The sequence below is a fragment of the Salmo salar genome, chromosome ssa11, assembly GCF_905237065.1.
Source record: "Salmo salar chromosome ssa11, Ssal_v3.1, whole genome shotgun sequence".
Taxonomy (NCBI): domain Eukaryota; kingdom Metazoa; phylum Chordata; class Actinopteri; order Salmoniformes; family Salmonidae; genus Salmo; species Salmo salar.
The window spans coordinates 103,160,750-103,184,125 of record NC_059452.1 but is presented as its reverse complement, the minus strand read 5'-3'; the positions used below and the strand labels follow the sequence as shown (position 1 = coordinate 103,184,125).

The 23,376-nt window shown below is 41.2% G+C and overlaps 1 protein-coding gene across 5 annotated transcripts in view; it reads left to right on the top strand.

Annotated features, from left to right (window-relative positions):
• Positions 1-23,132, top strand: part of postna (periostin, osteoblast specific factor a) — an 86,332-nt gene extending 63,200 nt beyond the window's left edge. The window contains exons 18-25 of one of the 5 annotated variants that reach the window (XM_045690215.1): positions 10,307-10,609; positions 11,494-11,559; positions 12,412-12,492; positions 15,105-15,158; positions 17,864-17,950; positions 18,634-18,672; positions 21,166-21,204; positions 21,698-23,132. In XM_045690215.1, the coding sequence (XP_045546171.1) occupies positions 10,307-10,609; positions 11,494-11,559; positions 12,412-12,492; positions 15,105-15,158; positions 17,864-17,950; positions 18,634-18,672; positions 21,166-21,204; positions 21,698-21,813 (785 nt within the window). In that variant the 3' untranslated portion in view covers positions 21,814-23,132. The remainder of the gene's footprint in view (positions 1-10,306; positions 10,610-11,493; positions 11,560-12,411; positions 12,493-15,104; positions 15,159-17,863; positions 17,951-18,633; positions 18,673-21,165; positions 21,205-21,697) is intronic. The other 4 variants (XM_045690218.1, XM_045690217.1, XM_045690216.1 and 1 more) reach the window with 4 other exon arrangements.
• The last annotated feature ends 244 nt before the right edge of the window (positions 23,133-23,376 follow it).

Below are 23,376 nucleotides of genomic sequence, written 5' to 3'. Positions count from 1 at the left end.
TAATCTTGTTGCACCAAATTTTAAACCTAGTTTTAAATGAATCCTAGTTAAATTAAATCCTTCCTCTAATCTAAGTTTAGTTTTCACTTTAAACCTAGATACATTTTAAGCCTGTTGCTCAGTAAATTACAAGATGTATATTAATTTAGATTGGAGATTAATTCTAATCTGCCATTTGAGGTGGTTTAACTGATAAAATGGCAGCATATTTACTGTGGAGAGACCAAAACGAGTTCCTCAGAGAATAATTATTATGCAACATGCTGTAACGGGCCTGAAAACGGTAACATTGTAGTGAAGTAACGTTAGCATTAACGTTAGTTTTAACATGCATTATAAGAATTTATATTTACCAGTTTATTTATGCTTACTAAATACTGGTGGGTCAAAATTGCCGTTGTCATCACAGGGGTTATGGAGAGGGGCAAACTGCTGGAGAATCATCTTCTGGGTGATAGAGTCCGTTCCGGTCTGAAATAACCTCCGCCTCTCCTCTGCCGCATCCTTTTTGTTTTTTTTCCCAGCACGCTTTCATCTGATTTGGATCCCTCTTCTCTTTAATCCGTGTCGATCTGTTTCATTTGTCGTATAACATGGCCTAGGTGTCTTCCATCTTTTTCTTTTTTTGACAGTCGTGCTGTCTGTCTTTTTATCCTCCAGTACGTTACTAAATTCCTCCATCAGCTCCGACAAAAGTTGTTTTTCATAAGCGTGAGAAATTTGAACTTCTTTGACTTACCATGATCAGGTGGCTAGCGGACAAATAATAAATGGAAAAATAGTGTTAAGTAATGAAAATAATAAATAATATTGTATGCTAGCTAGCTTGGTTTATAAACTAGCTAGCTACAGTAGCTAATGTACTGGCAAATAACAGATTTTATTTCAAATCAGCCAACCCATGAGAACCTTTCACAATGGAGTTACAGTAGTTATAACATTACATTGTTATTATTTTATCAAGAAACAGCAACTTTGTGGCCTCATTTGTCAAGTAGGCTAGCTACTTCGTTTAAACTCATGAAATTCTATTTATTTATTTATTTATTTATTTAACCTTTATTTAACTAGGCAAGTCAGTTAAGAACAAATGTATTATTTACAATGATGGCCTATCAAAAGGCTATGATTAAAAATTCAAAATAAATAAAATATAAATATAGGACAAAACACACATCACAACAAGAGAGACAACACAACACTACATAAAGAGAGACCTAAGACAACAACATAGCAAGGCAGGAACACATGACAACACAGCATGGTAGCAACACAACATAACAACAACGTGGCAGCAAAACAACATGGTAGCAGCACCAAACATGATCAAAAAAAGTATTGGGCACAGACAACAGCACAAAGGGCAAGAAGGTAGAGACAACAATACATCACACAAAGCAGCCACAACAGTCAGTAAGAGTGTCCATGATTGAGTCTTTGAATGAAGAGATTGAGATAAAACTGTCCAGTTTGAGTGTTTGTTGCAGCTTGTTCCAGTCGCTAGCTGCAGCGAACTGGAAAGAGATGCGACCCAGGGATATGTGTGCTTTGGGGACCTTTAACAGAATGTGACTGGCAGAACGGGGTGTTGTATGTGGAGGATGAGGGCTGCAGTAGGTATCTCAGATAGGGGGGAGTGAGGCCTAAGAGGGTTTTATAAATAAGCATCAACCAGTAGGCCTTGCGACGGGTATACAGAGATGACCAGTTCACAGAGGAGTATATAGTGCAGTGATGTGTACTATAAGGAGCATTGGTGGCAAATCTGTGGTAAAGAACATCTAGCCGCTCGAGAGCACCCTTACCCGCCGATCTATAAATTATGTCTCCGTAATCAAGAATGGTTGGGATGGTCATCTGAATCAGGGTTAGTTTGGCAGCTGGGGTGAAAGAGGAGCGATTACAATAGAGGGAACCAAGTCTAGATTGAACTTTAACCTGCAGCTTTGATATGTGCTGAGAGAATGACAGTGCACTGTCTAGCCATACTCCCAAGTACCTGTATGAGGTGACTACCTCAAGCTCTAAACCCTCAGAGGTAGTAAGGGAAGACCCCCCTGAAATGGACAAAAATGAATGGGAACATATTGGCATCATACGAAACATATAAATACGATGTACAATACCACTCAAATGGACGGCATTTCATTCAAAGCTTATGGCAAATGTCATATGGCAAATGCCAAGTGTCACACAGCAAAAATCCAATAGATGGCGAGCGCGCTCCACAGTACATTTTCATATTGCAAATGCACATCAAGTCAAGACCCAAGGTCATGACCCCCTTAAAAAAGTGCTTTCTGGACCGTTTTTTGAATTTCTTTAAAAAAAAGTCAATTATACATGTATAAGAACTGTATGAACATACATTTTTTTCATATTTTATTGTCATATTTTTAATAACTTGTCCATAAGGCATATGTTTTGTCCATTTGCAATATGATTTCATAGGAAGTCAAAGTCAAAAGTCAGTGAACCATTGCCAAATGCCATAAGAAATGTCCAAATGCAATATGAAAGTATTGAAAGTGCCAAATCAGGATGTTATGTCCATTTGCCATGTACGATCATAGGAAGTCGGTTTCCACACCCAAAAGTCAGTGAACCATGTCCAAATGGCATTTTTTCTGCCCAAATGATATATAGCACTTTGTTAAACAGTGATGAACCATCACCAAAATGACATGACATCAACAAAAATAGACCATCTAGGTTGATTCATGACTTAACCTGTTGGGGCTAGGGGGCAGTATTTACACGGCCGGATAAAAAACGTACCCGATTTAAACTGGTTACTACTATTGCCCAGAAACGAGAATATGCATATAAATAGTAGATTTGGATAGAAAACACTCTAAAGTTTCTAAAACTGTTTGAATGGTGTCTGTGAGTATAACAGAACTCATATGGCAGGCCAAAACCTGACAAGATTCCATACAGGAAGTGCCCTGTCTGACAATTTCTTGTCCTTCTGTTGCATCTCTATCGAAAATACAGCAGAGATAGGCTTGGAATTGATAAGGGTAGTAACCTTAAAGATAAAAGGGTTCAAACCATCTGACCCAGATGTTTTTTTGGGGTCAAGTTTCAGGAGCTCCTTTAGCATCTCGGACTCAGTGACTGCCTGCAGGAAGAAACTTTGTAGTGGGGCAGGGGAAAGAGAGGGAGAAGCCTCTGGGATTTTCACATTAGAAGGGGTGGCTGAGTCAAATAGGAATCCTGACTTAATGAAGTGGTGATTAAAGATCTCAGCCATGTGCTTCTTGTCAGTAACAACCACATCCTCAACATTAAGGGACATGGGCAGCTGTGAGGAGGAGGGTTTATTCTCCAGGTCTTTAACCGTTTTCTAGAACTTCTTGGGGTTAGACCCACAGAGAGAGAACTGCTCCTTAAAGTAACTAACTTTGGGCTTCCAGATAGCCTGAGTGCAATTATTTCTCATTTGCCTGAACGAGAGCCATTCAGCCTGAGTATGTGTGTGCAGAGCCTTTAGCCAAATGCAATTCTTGAGGTGGAGTAACTCTGCAAGATCACCGTCGAACCAGGGGCTGAACCTGTTTTTAATTCTCATTTCCTTTATGAGGGCATGTTTGTTAACCTCTATGGGCTAGGTGGGACGCAAGCGTCCCACCCGTGGTGCACTCCATCAACAGCAGGTGCATTTCAAGAGCGGCAAATTTGAATCCAAATAAATGTCAAAATTCAAATTTTTCAAACATACAACTATTTTACACCCTTTGAAAGATAAACATCTCCTTAATCTAACCACGTTGTCCGATTTCAAAAAGGTTTTACGGCGAAAGCATAAATTTAGAGTATGTTAGGACAGTACATTTACAAGAGTTGTGTGTAAAGTTGTGCCAATTCAAAGACAGGCGTCACCAAAACCATAAATCAGCTAAAATGATGCACTAACCTTTTACAATCTCCAACAGATGACACTCCTAGGACATTGTGTTAGACAATGCATGCATTTTTAGTTCTATCAAGTTCATATTTATATCCAAAAACAGCGTTTTACTGTGGCGTTGATGTTGAGGAAATCGTTTCCCTCCAATAACCGGCAGTCAAGTCAGCACCACAAATTAAATAATTAAAATTAGAAAACATTGGTAAAATATTATATTGTCATTTAAAGAATTATAGATTTACATCTCTTGAACGCAATCAACTTGCCAGATTTAAAAATAACCTTACTGGGAAATCACACTTTGCAATAATCTGAGCACTGCGCCCAGAAAAATACGCGTTGCGATACAGACTAGCCGCCATGTTGGGGAGATCTAAAATCGAAAATACTATGTAAATAATCCATTACCTTTGATTCTCTTCATCAGATGTCACTTCCAGGTATCACAGGTCCATAACGAATGTAGTTTTGTTCAAAAAAGCTCATAATTTATGTCCAAAAATCTCCGTCTTGTTAGCACATGATCTAAGCCCGCCGGACTTCACTTCATGAACGAGGGGAAAAAATATATTTACGTTCGTTCAAACATGTCAAACGTTGTATAGCATAAATCATTAGGGCCTTTTTTAACCAGAACTTGAATAATATTCAAGGTGGACGAATGCATTCTCTTTTATAACGTATTGGAACGAGGGTACCCAACATGAACTCGCGCGCCAGGTGTCTAATGGGCCATCATCGTTCCATGGCTCTTGTTCGGTCAGATCTCCCTCCAGAAGACTCAAAACACTTTGTAAAGGCTGGTGACATCTAGTGAAAGCAATAGGAAGTGCCAAAATATTCCTCAGCCCCTGTGTTTGTCAATGGCATAGGTTTAAAGGTAATACAACACATCAGGTATCCACTTCCTGTCAGAAAATATCTCAGGGTTTTGCCTGCCAAATGAGTTCTGTTATACTCACAAACACCATTCAAACAGTTTTAGAAACTTTAGGGTGTTTTCTATCCATATATAATAAGTATATGCATATTCTAGTTACTGGGTAGGATTAGTAACCAGATTAAATCGGGTACATTTTTTTATCCAGCCGTGCAAATACTGCCCCCTAGCCCCAACAGGTTAAAATTAACAATACCACTGAAAGTGTTAAAAAATAAGTTCCAAGCGTCTTCGACAGAGGGGATCAAGCTGATTCTTATACCATTTTACAGAGGCCAGTTCATAAAGGAAGACTTGCTCATTAAAGTTTTTTAGCAAGCGTCTATGACAAATCAGGACAGGTCGTTTCACTGAGCAGCCATTACGAACACAGGCTGTAAAACAGTGATCACTGAGGTCATTACAGAAAACACCAGACTGATACCTGTCAGTATTATTTCTGAGGAGAGTAGCCTTTTTTGGGTGTTTGGAGTCATACCTTGTGGGATTGGTAATAATCTGAGAAAGATTTAGGGAGTCCTATTGCTTTAGGACTTGGTCAGGTGGTTTAAGTATGTCCCATTTTAGGTCACCTAGCCTGTTGGGGCTCGGGGGCAGTATTGAGAAATTTTGAAAAAAATATGTGCCCATTTTTAACTGCCTCCTACACCAACTCAGAAGCTAGGATATGCATATTATTAACACATTCGGATAGAAAACACTCTGAATTTTCTAAAACAGTTTGAATGGTGTCTGTAAGTATAACAAAACTCATATTGCAGGCAAAAACCTGTGAAAAATAGATTTAAAAAAATGTGAATTTTGTGACTGTACTATTTAGTGTCATTGTTTTATAGATACCATAGTGAGAAAGGATTCATTTCGCAACACCTACGGCTTCCACTAGATGTCAACGATCTTTATAAAGTTGTTTGAAGCGTCTATGATAAACAGAGAGCAAATTAGAATGCAAGGAAGTTGACATGTCATCACTTCATTTTTTGCGCCTGCGCATAAATCTGAGAAGCGTGAGTTTGTCATTAATTGTTTATCAAGACATAGGATAGGTTGTGTGAAAATATTACTGATGTTTAACGTTAAAAATGGACCAAAAGATTAATGCTAAACGACGTTTGACATGTTTGAACGAACGTAAATAGATTATTTACTAGGTTTTTTTTAGCTTTTCGGCGTGATTTTACAACCCCCCCCACCACGTTTTGTGGGAGCATAATGAACGCTACCTACTTGGTGTTATTTGGACATAAATTATGAACTTTGTCAAAAGAAACCACATTTGTTCCGGACCTGGGATTCCTGGCAGTGCCTTCTGATGGAGATAATCAAAGGTAAGGGGATATTTACAATGTTATTATCGATATTAGATGATGCTAACTGTATAGCATAGCTTATTGTTCTTAGCATAGCACCCCGTTTATTGCAAAATGTGATTTCCCAGTAAAGTTATTTTGAGATCTGGCCATTCGGTAGCAATTACGAGATGATAATATATTATTCTTTGAATGACAATATTATAATTTACCAATGTTTTCGAATAGTAATTTTGTTATGTTCACCGGAAGCATTTCAGAGAAGAAAAAATCTGAATTTCACGCTACTGTAAAATGCTGTTTTTGGATATAAATATGAACTTGATGGAACAAAAAATGCATGTATTGTATAACATAATGTCCTAGGAGTGTCATCTGATGGAGATTGACAAAGGTTAGTGCATAATTCTAGCTGGTTTCTGCTTTTGGTGACGCCTGACCTTGAATTGAAAATGGATGTTTGTACTTTTGTGGCTATGTACTGTCCTAACATAATCTAACTTTATGCTTTTGCCGTAAAGCCTCTTTGAAAATCGAACAATGTGGTTAGATTAAGGAGATGTTTATCTTTTAAATTGTGTAAAATAGTTGATTGTTTGAGAAATTGAAATTATTAGATTTTTGATGTTTTGAATTTCCAGCCTTGTTAGCAATCCCGACTCGGGGTTCATTGCTAACCTGTAGCCCCAACAGGCTAGCAGGACAAATTCAGACTTAGTGTAAGGGGCCAGGAGAGAGATTAGGGAATGTAGGATACAGGCCGTGGCTGATGGAGAACAAAAGCACCCAGCAACTGTCAACAAAGTTTAATGCTTAAAACCAGCAAATCAAATTGTTTGGGAACAGACTTGGTGGAGACAACCGAGCACTGAAGGTGATCCTTGGTAAAGATTGCCACTCCCCCACCTTTGGAAGATCTGTCTTACCGAAAAAGGTTCTAAACAGAAAGGTTAACATCAGTATTCAAAACACTCTTCCTTAACCACGTCTCAGTAATGACCAACACATCTGGATTGAAGCTGTGAACCCAGACTTTCAATTGATCTATTTTAGGTACTAAGCTTCTAGTTTTAACGTGCATAAAACCCAGGCTTTTACGAAAGCAGAAATCAGTGAAGCAGACATCAGAGCACAAGTCAGAATTGGGTCTAGCAACAGTAGATGGGCCTGGGTGTACATGCACATTTCCAGATATCATCAGCAGTAATACAATCAAGGCACGGCAGAGGACAGGGAGAGCTCTGCACTGCTGATTTATGACATCTGAATGTGCATCAGATGGCAACAAGATCATATTGGACAGCAATTTCATCAGGTAACATGAATATAAAGCCAGTGAGACGTGGTTAGAATATGATGGGAGGCCAAGAGTCCGTGTAACCAATAGAGAGTCAGAGTCCCGAGTGTGGGAACAAACATAGTCTGTCCCACTGTTGGGTAAAGAAAATTCATAGTCAACAAAGCATGAAGAAGTCATGAGGCAAATAGAAAAATGCACAAGAAAAGTTTTTAATATATAACGACTTGGGGCTAGCCATTGTAAGTTCAGAGTCACTCGCCCCAACAGTGCGTGTGTGCTGGAGGTGAGCGAAAGCTCGGGAGAGAGGGGGGAGGGTGGTGGGGGTACCTGTACCAGACAGGGGGAGACAGGCCAGGGCAGACGGTGAACAGATCGCCAGGTCGAATCCAAGCAGCAGTGCAGCAGGCAACGGGAGTAGGTGTCACACCCACTTGGGCGAAGCTTTTATTTCTGGGGCAGATTTCTTGTAGAAAATGCCAGTGGATGGTCTTTGAACAGAAGACTCCTGCCACTTGTTGGGCCCAAAGGCCTCGTCACCTTTTACTTCACACCTCAGTGCTAATTGAAGTTGTATCTGGTCTGTCCTTGCACGTCTGGCAGCCTTAACTCAGCATTCAGTCCCAATAAAGTAAAATATATCATTGTAATGTACTTTATTTTTAATTTGTAACATTTTTCTTTTTTTTCTTGGCTTTCAAAACAGCATCAGACCAAACACTACTCACTCAGTTCCAGGTTGGATGGTGTCCTCAGGTCTCTGCTGTTTGTTTGCTAGAGCACCCTCCGTATAGCATAGAAAAATGAAACCTTGGTAGCAGTAATTTCTCCGGTTAATTTTGGTCAAAATTAGGTTGTAGGTTTGGAGTTTTGATCTGGAGCAAAGGCCATGCTGTGGAGGGTAGCATCCTGCATATGTCCCTGACGAAAAATCCAAGTTTATCTAACTCCAAATCTATCCTTTTGTAAAAGAAAACATGTTGAAAAATTTGAGAGCTCACATGCAGCTGTGACTCACTCTGAGGGGGGTGGAAACTGCTGAAATACCTCATATATTGGTGTAACACGTCACTAATCATAGTTTAAATCGTTAATCATAGATTTACTGATCTAGATTCTAAATTAAGTGGTGCAGCACATCTCTGATGAATTATAAACCTAGATGTTCAAAACCTAGATTAGCTCTAATCCTAGATGAATTTAAACCATGTTGGTGCAACCCACCCACAATGACATAGATCTGCCCCTACACCCTAACCAAATGATTTTTCTATTCAATGTCCCCTCTCTAGAATCAAACTTACACATTTGGGTTCACAATATGTTTGACAGAATGATTTTCATCGTTAGAAATCAGATCACCCTACCAAACATCCCTGCTAAAACAAACTGTATCCCGTCTGCTGCCTTTTCATTGTCACAGCCTCAATGCCAATCACCAAACGAGGGGACTAAGTGTGGGTTAATGCGGTCAAAAGTCTGCATTCTGCAATAGGGATGGGAGTAGCAGCAACCTCATGTTGTTGACAACATTGTACATAAAACAGCGCTACCATGCTGCTCTTTTTACAGTTTTACAAACTCAGCGGAGAACTTTCTCTCTCCATTCAGCTTCACTCTAATCTTGAGGTGCATTTCTTTAAAACATGCACCAATCCCCTTGATCCCTTAATAAAGATCCGCCCCTTTTTTTTGCCTAAAATGACATACCCAAATCTAACTGCCTGTAGCTCAGGCCCTGACACAAGGATATGCATATTCTTGATACCATTTCAAAGGAAACACTTTGAAGTTTGTGGAAATGTGAATGGAATGTTGGTGAATATAACACATTAGATCTGGTAAAAGATAATACAAAGAAAAAACTAACCATCTTTGCAATGCAAGAGAAAGGCCATAATGTATTATTCCAGCCCAGGTGCAATGTGGCTTTTGGCCACTAGATGGCAGCAGTGTATATGCAAAGCTTTAGACTGATCCAATGAACCATTGCATTTCTGTTTAGTGTTAGGATAAGAGTTAAGGTTGGGGACTAGGGTTAGGATAAGAGTTAAGGTTAGGACTAGGGCTAGGTTTAAGATAAGAATTAAGGTTAGGACTAGGGTTAGGGTTAGGGTTAGGATAAGAGTTAAGGTTAGGACTAGGGCTAGGATTAAGATAAGAATTAAGGTTAGGACTAGGGTTAGGGTTAGGATAAGAGTTAACGTTAGGACTAGGGTTAGGGTTAGGATAAGAGTTAAGGTTAGGACTAGGGCTAGGTTTAAGATAAGAATTAAGGTTAGGACTAGGGTTAGGGCTAGGGTTAGAATAAGAGTTAAGGTTAGGACTAGGGCTAGGGTTAGGATAAGTGTTAAGGTTAGGACTAGGGTTAGGATTAGGGTTAGGATAAGAGTTAAGGTTAGGACTAGGGTTAGGGTTGGTGTTAGTAGATCGTTATTTCAAAATAAAGTGTTACCCAGCACTGAATATCCACACAGGGATGAAAAATGCTGTAGTGCTGTTTCACTGCATAAATATGGTAGCCCACAGCTGATGGTAGTCTAGTATCAGTAACAACGAGGGGTTCGAGAGGTACGAGGGGTTCGAGGGGTTTTGGAATGGAGGAGATAGAAGGGGTCTAATGCGTTGCCATGGGTACTAGTAGGGTCTCACTCAGGCAGATGCTGTTCTTTATCAACCTTTTGTATTTATAAATGGTTGTTTTTTTAATCAATATATTTTTCACGTTTCCAATACATCAAAACTTAGCGGAAAAAACGTACTCACCATCGTTTCTGGGGTGATATACCCACAGAAGCAGAGGTTTATTTTAAATAAAATGTAATATTCACTTTCCTTCTCTCCAGTGCCTGAAATCACAAAAGTGACCAGAGTGATTAAAGGAGAGCCAACTGTCACCAAGGTAACAAGGGTCATCGACGGCGAACCCACTATCACCAAGGTTACCAGGGTCATGGAGGGCGAACCCATTATCACCAAGGTTACTCGAGTCGTTGAGGGCGAGCCAACCTTCACCAAGGTGACAAGGGTCATCGAAACGGAACCCAGTTTAACCAAGGTGGTCGTCGAGGGTGAGCCCACATTCACTACAGTGACCAGGGTGATCGAGGGAGAACCAAGCATCACAAAGGTCACCAGAGTTATTGAGAGTAAGTTCCATTATTAAACATTGGTGGTTCGTGAGCTACTGGTGAGTCATAGTTTGCCTTGGGTCTTGGCTTGGAGCTACTGGTGAGTCACAGCTTGCCTTGGGTCTTGACTTGGAGCTACTGGTGAGTCTCAGCTTGCCTTGGGTCTTGGCTTGGAGCTACTGGTGAGTCTCAGCTTGCCTTGGGTCTTGGCTTGGAGCTACTGGTGAGTCATAGTTTGCCTTGAGTCTTGGCTTGGAGCTACTGGTGAGTCACAGCTTGCCTTGGGTCTTGGCTTGGAGCTACTGGTGAGTCTCAGCTTGCCTTGGGTCTTGGCTTGGAGCTACTGGTGAGTCATAGTTTGCCTTGGGTCTTGGCTTGGAGCTACTGGTGAGTCACAGCTTGCCTTGGGTCTTGGCTTGGAGCTACTGGTTGTCTCAGCTTGCCTTGGGTCTTGGCTTGGAGCTACTGGTGAGTCACAGCTTGCCTTGGGTCTTGGCTTGGAGCTACTGGCGAGTCACAGTTTGCCTTGAGTCTTGGCTTGGAGCTACTGTTGAGTCTCAGCTTGCCTTGGGTCTTGGTCTGGTGTATCAGTATTAGATGGGTCAGAGTAATATTTGAAAATGTACTCCACATTGCAGACAATTGGATGGTAACAGGTTTAGTTTCCCTGTATTGTTAACATTGCTGTCAAAAAGAGTTCACCTCTCTCTCTCCATCTGTCTCTCTCTCACACTCTCTCTCTCAATTCAATTTCAATTCAATTAAAGGGCTTTATGGCATGGGAAACATATCTTTACATTTCCAAAGCAAATGGAATAGACAATAAACGGAAATAAACAAGGGAAACATTAGTAAACATTTCTCTCTCTCTCTCTCTCTCTCTCTCCCCCCCCACCTCATAGCTCACAGTGGTTCCTCAGATGGAGGGCTGGAGACTGACGGAGACATTAAGAGGATTCTGGAAGAAGGTCAGTAAAGATACCTTAGAGACATCAATATATCTTAACATTATATAGACGTAAATGTATGATAATAATATACTGATTTTAATGTGTGATATTAATATATTGATTTTAATGTATGATATTATTATATTGATTTTAATGTATGATATTAATATATTGATATTAATGTATGATAATAAATTATTTATATTAATATCTGATAAAAATATATTGGTATTAATATATGTATTTTAACAAAATCTATGCAAAAACGTAGTTTGGATGATGATGTAAAACACATCACTGTCTACTATTACCCGTATAGTTATTCAACATGTTTATCTCAGTTGGTGATGAATCTTACATACATGCACATAGCCTAGGCATGTTGTATGTGGGGTGTTCCTATAATCCATCACACTGAGTAGGTACTATGTTCAAATGCTATGGAGGGGTTTAACATTGGTACGTTTTCAAAAGCTCTTGGAAACTGTTGGTGAAGGTGCTTCTGTTCCCAAAGACTAATGATTCGCTTGATGTTGGGCTACGTTCAATCAATAAACAATGTTTTCTTGTTACTATAAGGAAGGTATTTGTTGAAGAATCAAACACGCAGTTCATAATCTAACCATTCCTTCCTGCTTAGCACTTGATGTTACGAGATGACATGTGTTGCATTTGACAACCAACATCCCAATAGAAGTCACAGTGTTACAGTACTACATCTGCGTGTCCAGGTTTATGTGACCAACTATCTCTAGCAGACGATAGAGCTATGTGTTCTGCCAACACTGTGGCGCAACGTAATTGTCTAACCAGCACCGACACAACTGCAGGACGTATGATGACTTTGCGATGTTTGGGTCCCATGATTAGAGGTGTCTAAGGTAAAGACGTTTCTGGAGAGTGAGGTTCATATTCTCCAGGAAGAAGAGATCAAGAAACTCATAGAGGGAGGTTAGTCTGTCGGAGATGTAAACAAGCAAACAAACAAACAAATGACTGATGGGTGGCATGACAACCGCATGTATACATCACCCGTTTCCCCGAGCAACCAAAAGGGCTACCTCTCCTACAACCCCTCTTTGTAACAAGCATCCCATAGTATGAAAACTGATCGAGGTCCTGTGTGGCAACTTTTTCTTTTTGAGGATTGTGAATATTAAGCCTTTTAGGGACAAATGGTTTTATGAAGATTAAAGTTTCGGAAATAAAAAGGCTTTTATTCTTGAACTCAAAATGCTCCAAAGTGCAGCTAATAACATTCATACCCATACAATAGAATTTTATAATATGATATATACAACACAGTTTAACTAATCAGATCCTAAACCCTGAAAAACAAAGCAGCAAACCCAATCCAAAGACAAAAGATGAATGCTATTATCTGCATTGTGTCTTGGCTGTGAAGGTACCTCCTGCATGTGTCAGTCATCTACATGATTCTGGGCTAAGTGCACTGTATTACGGCAGATTCACCCCTGCTCTTGGTAGCTAAGAGCAGAAGTGTCCATTAAAACCCTGTTATTGAGATATAGTAACAGGTAGATATATCTTTCAGATATACTTCTGAAGCAAGATGGACCTAAAATTGTATTCAATAAAATGTTATGCAAGGGTGTATCTGCCAAAAAAACATTTGCAAGTCTCAGTAAGGGAATTGTTTGCCTGTTCTACCCTGTTGTTTTTTTTAATGCAACGTTGTAATTTTGTCTGCAATATTCTTTGACTGAAATTGTCATCTATTGATGCCTAATTATTCACGAGCCCATTTCTAATGGGTAAAACAACCATTCTAGAAGAGACATTTTCAGGGCGTTAGTAATTTTACCAGTATGACACATTTATAACATCATTTAGTATGTGTCCCAAATGGCAGCAGATTCCCTATAAAGTTTGGACCAGCAATTCAACTTTTATATAACGAATAGGGTGCCATTTGAGACGCCATGTTAGTAATGGTACACAGACATCCCTCAAACAAAGCTCTATGTATTTATATTTTATTGAACCTTTATTTAACTAGGCATGGATGTTGGAGTAGTGTGTGGATTTTGGAGTAGTGTATGGAGGTTGGAGTAGTGTTTGGAGGTTGGAGTAGTGTGTGGATGTTGCAGTAGTGTATGGAGGTTTTCCAATACATGGGGTGGCAGGGTAGCCTAGTGGTAAGAACAAATTATTATTTTCAATGATGGCCTACCAGGGAACAGTGGGTTAACTGCCTTGTTCAGGGGCAGAACGACAAATTTTCACCTTTGTCAGCTCGGGGATTCAATCTTGCAACCTTTCGGTTACTAGTCCAACGCTCTAACCACTAGGCTACCCTGCCGCCCCATGTATTGGAAAACCTCCATACACTACTCCAACATCTACACACTACTCCAACCTCCACACACTACTCCAACCTCCATTCACTACTCCAACCTCCATACACTACTCCAACATCTACACACTACTCCAACCTCCATACACTACTCCAACCTCCATACACTACTCCAACCTCCATACACTACTCCAACATCTACACACTACTCCAACCTCCATATACTACTCCAACCACCATACACTACTCCAACATCCGTACACTACTCAGACCTCCATTCACTACTCCAACACTACTCCAACCTCCATTCACTACTCCAACCACCATACACTACTCCAACATCTATACACTACTCCAACCTCCATACACTACTCCATACACTACTCCAACATCTATACACTACTCCAACATCTATACACTACTCCAACCTCCATACACTACTCCAACCTCCATACACTACTCAGACCTCCATTCACTACTCCAACATCCATACACTACTCCAACTTCCATACACTACTCCAACCTCCATATACTACTCCATACACTACTCCAACATCCATACACTACTCCAACATCCATACACTACTCCATACACTACTCCAACCTCCATACACTACTCTCTGTCTGTCTGTCTGTCTGTCTGTCTGTCTGTCTGTCTGTCTGTCTGTCTGTCTGTCTGTCTGTCTGTCTGTCTGTCTGTCTGTCTGTCTGTCTGTCTGTCTGTCTGTCTGTCTGTCTGTCAGATGGGTAGTGGTGCCTGGTGTAAATTCTGTAACGGTGGGGTGTGTTTGTATGTGCGTGCGGTGATGGACTAGGAGGCATAGCCAGGTGTGTGTGTTAGCGGTGGTGAAGTAGGAGGCATAGCCAGGTGTGTGTGTTAGCGATGGTGGACTAGGAGGCATAGCCAGGTGTGTGTGTTAGCGGTGGTGAAGTAGGAGGCATAGCCAGGTGTGTGTGTTAGCGATGGTGGACTAGGAGGCATAGCCAGGTGTGTGTGTTAGCGGTGGTGAAGTAGGAGGCATAGCCAGGTGTGTGTGTTAGCGATGGTGGACTAGGAGGCATAGCCAGGTGTGTGTGTTAGCGATGGTGGACTAGGAGGCATAGACAGGTGTGTGTGTTAGCGATGGTGGACTAGGAGGCATAGCCAGGTGTGTGTGAACTGTATCTGTCTGCCTGTCAGTACATGTTGTTTAGTCATTACATGACTTCAACACCCCGTCCACCCCTCTCCACTGTTGGTCTTAAGGTTCAACCGGATACACAACGGTCACCAAGTTCATCGAGCCTCAGATCATTGAGGGTAGGGCCACCTTAAATATCTCATCTCTATCTCATTTCTATCCTCTCCTCTTATTAATGCTTAGGAGTTCCTTGCTCGGTCAGGAGACAACAACATAGCCGCTAACCCTTCAGTGTTTGCAGATATGAAGAAAGTCAGATACAGGTGTAACCAAAATGGCGGAAGGTTCCATGTTGGATTGTGAAGTGGAGTCATCACCATTTTGCTAACAAACCTGACTTCTTCAGATCTGCAAAGACTAAAGGGACAGTAGGGTAGAGGACCAGGACTAGGGGTCTGTATTCTACAGTAGGGTAGAGGACCAGGACTACGGGTCTGTATTCTACAGTAGGGTAGAGGACCAGGACTAGGGGTCTGTATTCTACAGTAGGGTAGAGGACCAGGACTACGGGTCTGTATTCTACAGTAGGGTAGAGGACCAGGACTAGGGGTCTGTATTCTACAGTAGGGTAGAGGACCAGGACTAGGGGTCTGTATTCTACAGTATGGTAGAGGACCAGGACTAGGGGTCTGTATTCTACAGTAGGGTAGAGGACCAGGACTAGGGTCTGTATTCTACAGTAGGGTAGAGGACCAGGACTAGGGGTCTGTATTCTACAGTAGGGTAGAGGACCAGGACTAGGGGTCTGTATTCTACAGTAGGGTAGAGGACCAGGACTACGGGTCTGTATTCTACAGTAGGGTAGAGGACCAGGACTAGGGGTCTGTATTCTACAGTAGGGTAGAGGACCAGGACTAGGGGTCTGTATTCTACAGTAGGGTAGAGGACCAGGACTAGGGGTCTGTATTCTACAGTATGGTAGAGGACCAGGACTAGGGTCTGTATTCTACAGTAGGGTAGAGGACCAGGACTAGGGGTCTGTATTCTACAGTAGGGTAGAGGACCAGGACTAGGGGTCTGTATTCTACAGTAGGGTAGAGGACCAGGACTAGGGGTCTGTATTCTACAGTATGGTAGAGGACCAGGACTAGGGTCTGTATTCTACAGTAGGGTAGAGGACCAGGACTAGGGGTCTGTATTCTACAGTAGGGTAGAGGACCAGGACTAGGGGTCTGTATTCTACAGTAGGGTAGAGGACCAGGACTAGGGGTCTGTATTCTACAGTAGGGTAGAGGACCAGGACTAGGGGTCTGTATTCTACAGTATGGTAGAGGACCAGGACTAGGGTCTGTATTCTACAGTAGGGTAGAGGACCAGGACTAGGGGTCTGTATTCTACAGTAGGGTAGAGGACCAGGACTAGGGGTCTGTATTCTACAGTAGGGTAGAGGACCAGGACTAGGGGTCTGTATTCTACAGTATGGTAGAGGACCAGGACTAGGGTCTGTATTCTACAGTAGGGTAGAGGACCAGGACTAGGGGTCTGTATTCTACAGTAGGGTAGAGGACCAGGACTAGGGGTCTGTATTCTACAGTAGGGTAGAGGACCAGGACTAGGGGTCTGTATTCTACAGTAGGGTAGAGGACCAGGACTAGGGGTCTGTATTCTACAGTAGGGTAGAGGACCAGGACTAGGGGTCTGTATTCTACAGTAGGGTAGAGGACCAGGACTAGGGTCTGTATTCTACAGTAGGGTAGAGGACCAGGACTAGGGGTCTGTATTCTACAGTAGGGTAGAGGACCAGGACTAGGGGTCTGTATTCTACAGTAGGGTAGAGGACCAGGACTAGGGGTCTGTATTCTACAGTAGGGTAGAGGACCAGGACTAGGGGTCTGTATTCTACAGTAGGGTAGAGGACCAGGACTAGGGGTCTGTATTCTACAGTAGGGTAGAGGACCAGGACTAGGGGTCTGTATTCTACAGTAGGGTAGAGGACCAGGACTAGGGGTCTGTATTCTACAGTAGGGTAGAGGACCATGACTAGGGGTCTGTATTCTACAGTAGGGTAGAGGACCAGGACTAGGGGTCTGTATTCTACAGTAGGGTAGAGGACCAGGACTAGGGGTCTGTATTCTACAGTAGGGTAGAGGACCAGGACTAGGGGTCTGTATTCTACAGTAGGGTAGAGGACCAGGACTAGGGTCTGTATTCTACAGTAGGGTAGAGGACCAGGACTAGGGGTCTGTATTCTACAGTAGGGTAGAGGACCAGGACTAGGGGTCTGTATTCTACAGTAGGGTAGAGGACCAGGACTAGGGGTCTGTATTCTACAGTAGGGTAGAGGACCAGGACTAGGGTCTGTATTATACAGTAGGGTAGAGGACCAGGACTAGGGGTCTGTATTCTACAGTAGGGTAGAGGACCAGGACTAGGGGTCTGTATTCTACAGTAGGGTAGAGGACCAGGACTAGGGGTCTGTATTCTACAGTAGGGTAGAGGACCAGGACTAGGGTCTGTATTCTACAGTAGGGTAGAGGACCAGGACTAGGGGTCTGTATTCTACAGTAGGGTAGAGGACCAGGACTAGGGGTCTGTATTCTACAGTAGGGTAGAGGACCAGGACTAGGGGTCTGTATTCTACAGTAGGGTAGAGGACCAGGACTAGGGGTCTGTATTCTACAGTATGGTAGAGGACCAGGACTAGGGTCTGTATTCTACAGTAGGGTAGAGGACCAGGACTAGGGTCTGTATTCTACAGTAGGGTAGAGGACCAGGACTAGGGGTTTGTTTCTGTACTGGAACCTTTATCCTACAATATGAAACTGTATCTGTGGATCCACGCATCCTCCATTTTGAGTCTAACAGCTCCAGTTTCCTTCCGCAGGCCCAGATTTCGCTAAGATCACCACCATCCACGGCAACCCGGAAATGATTGACCAAGAGTCAGAGAGGATCACCAAACTAATCCAAGGTCAGAACCTAACTTGATATAAAGAAAGTTTTCTGGCCTTAAGGCAAGTTCTAATCAATCACCAGAGCATTGTTTAATCTCTGTTAACCATCTCTGTTAATCATCTATGTTAACCACCTCTGTTAACCATCTCTGTTAAGCCTAAACACACAAAGCAATAACACAATTAGCTATGCAAGATGTCTTCCCTGCAAAGCGTTGCACATTTTGGGCTTGACACTTTTGGGTATTCTGCAGCGCAAATACACAGGACAGCCATTTTACATTGCTACTGGAGTTCTTGCATTGTGTGCTTGCATAAGATATAGATTAGGATTTAGGCGACATGATTTCAGCTTGAGTAATGAAAGGTTATGTCTCTCTCTACAGATGGAGGAAGTGGGGGACAGTTTGAGTAATGGATTGTTATCTCTCTCTACAGATGGAGGCAGTGGGGGACAGTTTGAGTAATGGAATGTTATCTCTCTCTCTCTCACTACAGAGGGAGGAAGTAGGGTACAGTTTGACTAATGGAGTGTTATCTCTCTCTCTCTCTCTGTCTCTCTCTCTCTCTCTCTCTCTCTCTCTCTGTCTCTCTCTCTCTCTCTCTGTCTCTCTCTCTCTCTCTCTCTCTCTCTCTCTCTGTCTCTCTCTCTCTCTCTCTCTCTCTCTCTCTCTCTCTCTCTCTCTCTCTCTCTCTACAGATGGAGGCAGTAAGGGTGCCCCAGCCAAAAGATCTCCAGGTAAATAAATAGATAACAACACACTCTCTCTCTCACAACACACACAGAGGTGGAAAAAGTACTCAATTGTCATACTTGAGTAAAAGTAAAGATACCTTAATATAAAATGACTAAAGTAAAAGTGAAAGTAACTCAGTAAAATTCTACTTGAGTATTAGTCTAAAAGTATCAGATTTTAAGTGTACTTAAGTACAGTGGTGTAAAAAGTAATCAATTGTCATACTTGAGTAAAAGTAAATGCTTTTCCTGATATTTAGCAAACCAGACGACACTATTTATTTTTTATTACTTTTTTTGACAGCCAGGGGAACACTCCAACACTCAGACATCATTTACAGACAGCCAGGGGTCCACTCCAACACTCAGACATCATTTACAGATAGCCAGGGGAACACTTCTACACTCAGACATCATTTACAGACAGCCAGGGGTCCACTCCAACACTCAGACATCATTTACAGATAGCCAGGGGAACACTTCTACACTCAGACACCATTTACAGATAGCCAGGGGAACACTCCAACACTCAGACACCATTTACAGATAGCCAGGGGAACACTCCAACACTCAGACATCATTTACAGATAGCCAGGGGTACACTCCAACACTCAGACACCATTTACAGATAGCCAGGGGTACACTCCAACACTCAGACATAATTTACAGACAGCCAGGGGAACACTCCACTCCAACACTCAGACATCATTTACAGACAGCCAGGGGAACACTCCACTCCAACACTCAGACATCATTTACAGACAGCCAGGGGAACACTCCAACACTCAGACATCATTTACAGATAGCCAGGGGAACACTCCAACACTCAGACATAATTTACAGATAGCCAGGGGAACACTCCAACACTCAGACATCATTTACAGATAGCCAGGGGTACACTCCAACACTCAGACATCATTTACAGATAGCCAGGGGAACACTCCACTCCAACACTCAGACATCATTTACTGATAGCCAGGGGAACACTCCAACACTCAGACATCATTTACAGACAGCCAGGGGAACACTCCAACACTCAGACATCATTTACAGATAGCCAGGGGAACACGCCAACACTCAGACATAATTTACAGATAGCCAGGGGTCCACTCCAATACTCAGACATCATTTACAGATAGCCAGGGGTACACGCCAACACTCAGACATAATTTACAGATAGCCAGGGGTACACTCCAATACTCAGAATTTTATTTAGGAATGTAGTGAAGTAAAAGTAAAAGTAGTCAAAAATATAAATAGTATAATAAAGTACAGATACCCTAAATAACTACTTAAGTAGTACTTTAAAGTATTTCTACTTAAGTACTTTACACCACTGCACACACACACACTAATCAACATATCAGTGAAATGACGACACGTTAATTAACACATCAGTGAAATGACGACACGTTAATTAACACATCAGTGAAATGACGACACGTTAATTAACACGTTCCTCAACGACTTAGCACTGATAACATCTCTGTTATACTCACGTAATGTATATACCTCTGTTAAACATCTCTGTTAAACATCCCTGTTAAATATCTCTGTTATACTCACGTAATGTATATACCTCTGTTAAACATCTCTGTTAAACATCCCTGTTAAATATCTCTGTTATACTCACGTAATGTATATACATCTGTTAAACATCTCTGTTAAACATCCCTGTTATACTCACGTAATGTATATACCTCTGTTAAACATCCCTGTTATACTCACGTAATGTATATACCTCTGTTAAACATCTCTGTTAAACATCTCTGTTAAACATCTCTGTTATACTCACGTAATGTATATACATCTGTTAAACATCTCTGTTAAACATCCCTGTTATACTCACGTAATGTATATACCTCTGTTAAACATCCCTGTTATACTCACGTAATGTATATACCTCTGTTAAACATCTCTGTTAAACATCCCTGTTAAATATCTCTGTTATACTCACGTAATGTATATACATCTGTTAAACATCTCTGTTAAACATCCCTGTTATACTCACGTAATGTATATACCTCTGTTAAACATCTCTGTTATACTCACGTAATGTATATACCTCTGTTAACCATCTCTGTTAAGCCTAAACACACAACGCAATAACACAATTAGCTATGTTAGATGTCTTCCCTGCAAAGCGTTGAACATTTTGGGCTTCGCACTTTTGTGTATTCTGCAGCGCAAATACACAGGACAGTTTGAGTAATGTATTGTTATCTCTCTCTCTCTACAGATGGAGGAAGTAGGGGACAGTTTGACTAATGGAATGTTATCTCTCTCTACAGATGGAGGCAGTAGGGGACAGTTTGACTAATGGAATGTTATCTCTCTCTACAGATGGAGGCAGTAGGGGACAGTTTGACTAATGGAATGTTATCTCTCTCTCTCTCTCTACAGATGGAGGCAGTAAGGGACAGTTTGACTAATGGAGTGTTATTCTCTCTCTCTCTCTCTCTCTCTCTCTCTCTCTCTCTCTCTCTCTCTCTACAGATGGAGGCAGTAAGGGTGCCCCAGCCAAAAGATCTCCAGGTAAATAAATAGATGACAACACACTCTCTCTCACAACACACACAGAGGTGGAAAAAGTACTCAATTGTCATACTTGAGTAAAATAAAAGATACCTTTATATAAAATGATTCGAGTAAAAGTGAAAGTAACCCAGTAAAATTCTACTTGAGTAAAAGTCTATACCTCGATCATCTTGGTTCTCTACCTCTCTGCCACTTTGCTGTTTCTCTTTTCATCACGTAATGTATTAAACATCTCTGTTAACCATCTTTGTTAACCATCTCTGTTATAGTCACGTAATGTATATACCTCGATCATCTTGGTTCTCTACCTCTCTGTCTCTTCATTCTCTTCTTTCTATTACTGTTTCTCTTTTCATCACGTTTGTTTTTCTGTCGCAACCTTATCCTTTCTTTCTCTCTCTTCTTCCTGTTTCTATAATTTTCTTCTTCACTCCTTTTTACTCTCGTTCTCCTCATTGTTCCCTATGTCTCTCCATCTCCTTTTCTAAAGCTGGTGTTAGGAGGAGGAAGGCAAGGCTGGTGAGACGCCACAACAACCAAAACTTACGTCCGGCCCTGACCCGTCCAAACCAGCTAAGACCAGTCCAGACCAGTCCAAGCCAGTAAAGACCAGTCCAGACCAGTCCAAACCAGCTAAGACCAGTCCAGACCAGTTCAAGCCAGTAAAGACCAGTCCAGACCAGTCCAAGCCACACCAGCCCTGCAGGAATCCCCTTCCAGATCATTATAGTGGCACAGCAAGGAACACACCAAGGTACACAACAACACTTTCTATGTTCCCTTGATGGGAAAAGAGAAAGTATGAAAATATGTCATGTCGGTTGAAAAGATGTTGATAATACGTATTTTCAACCAATTATGTTCACTGGGCAGAGGTGAATAATGAACTCAACTTACAGTAGAGTGAAACAACTGGACCAATGGTGTCAGACATGATGTGTTTTAACAATGTTAAGATAATCAATTACCCTACACGATGTGTTTTAACAATGTTAAGATAATCAATTACCCTACATGATGTGTTTTAACAATGTTAAGATAATCAATTACTCTACATGATGTGTTTTAACAATGTTAAGATAATCAATTACCCTACATGATGTGTTTTAACAATGTTAAGATAATCAATTACCCTACATGATGTGTTTTAACAATGTTAAGATAATCAATTACCCTACATGATGTGTTTTAACAATGCTAAGATAATCAATTACCCTACATGATGTGTTTTAACAATGTTAAGATAATCAATTACCCTACATGATGTGTTTTAACAATGCTAAGATAATCAGTTTTCCTACATGTAAGTAATATATGTATGCAAGGAAATTAACTTTTAAGAACTGTATGAACTTTTACTGTGGTGCAGATGAGGTAGATTTGAAATAATATTTCTACCACGGAAAGGTGATGATATTTGTTAGTTTTTTGTTCAGTTTAGTTTAAACGATGGCTTGATCTGGAAGACATTTTGTATGTTTTATAATGGTGCTGGCATTAATCTCGACCAATAGGAATGAAGCATTATGTATTATGGATGCATCTCAACCAATAGGAACTAAGCATACTATTACAAATGCATCTCAACCAATAGGAACTGAGCATACTATTACAAATGCATCTCAACCAATAGGAACTAAGCATACTAATGCTGTACATTATCTAAACTTAACAACCAACCAAAAGTTATTTTTATTTTATTTTTTCTTCTTAAAAAAGAATCCTGTTCCGATAGTTTAATTCCGTATCTGAATGGACTATTTTCTGATTTCCTGTTTTTATTGGTTTGTGTTGATATTTTAACAAGGCTTTCTGCTGTTAGAAATGTTGAAGTTCCGTTGTAACATTATGCCTATGCAATCTATGCACCTTTTTACCTCTGTGTTGTTTTGAAAATAAATGTTCAATAAAAAGTTACAGTTGAATGTGAAGATCTTCTTGGTTTTTATCATACCGGTACGTTTGGTCATATAAGATCATTTCTGGAAGTCCTGGTTAGAAGAATTTGGATTCCTTGCCTATTTCCTCACGATTCAAGAAATCTTCCAACCGGGATTTCTGGAAAAATTGGGAATTTTGGGAAATCTAAAGACAAGGCTCTACTGTCAGCTCTGTGACTCCACTTGAATCATCTGACTAAGGGACAAGAGGGGACAGGGGCTAGTCCAA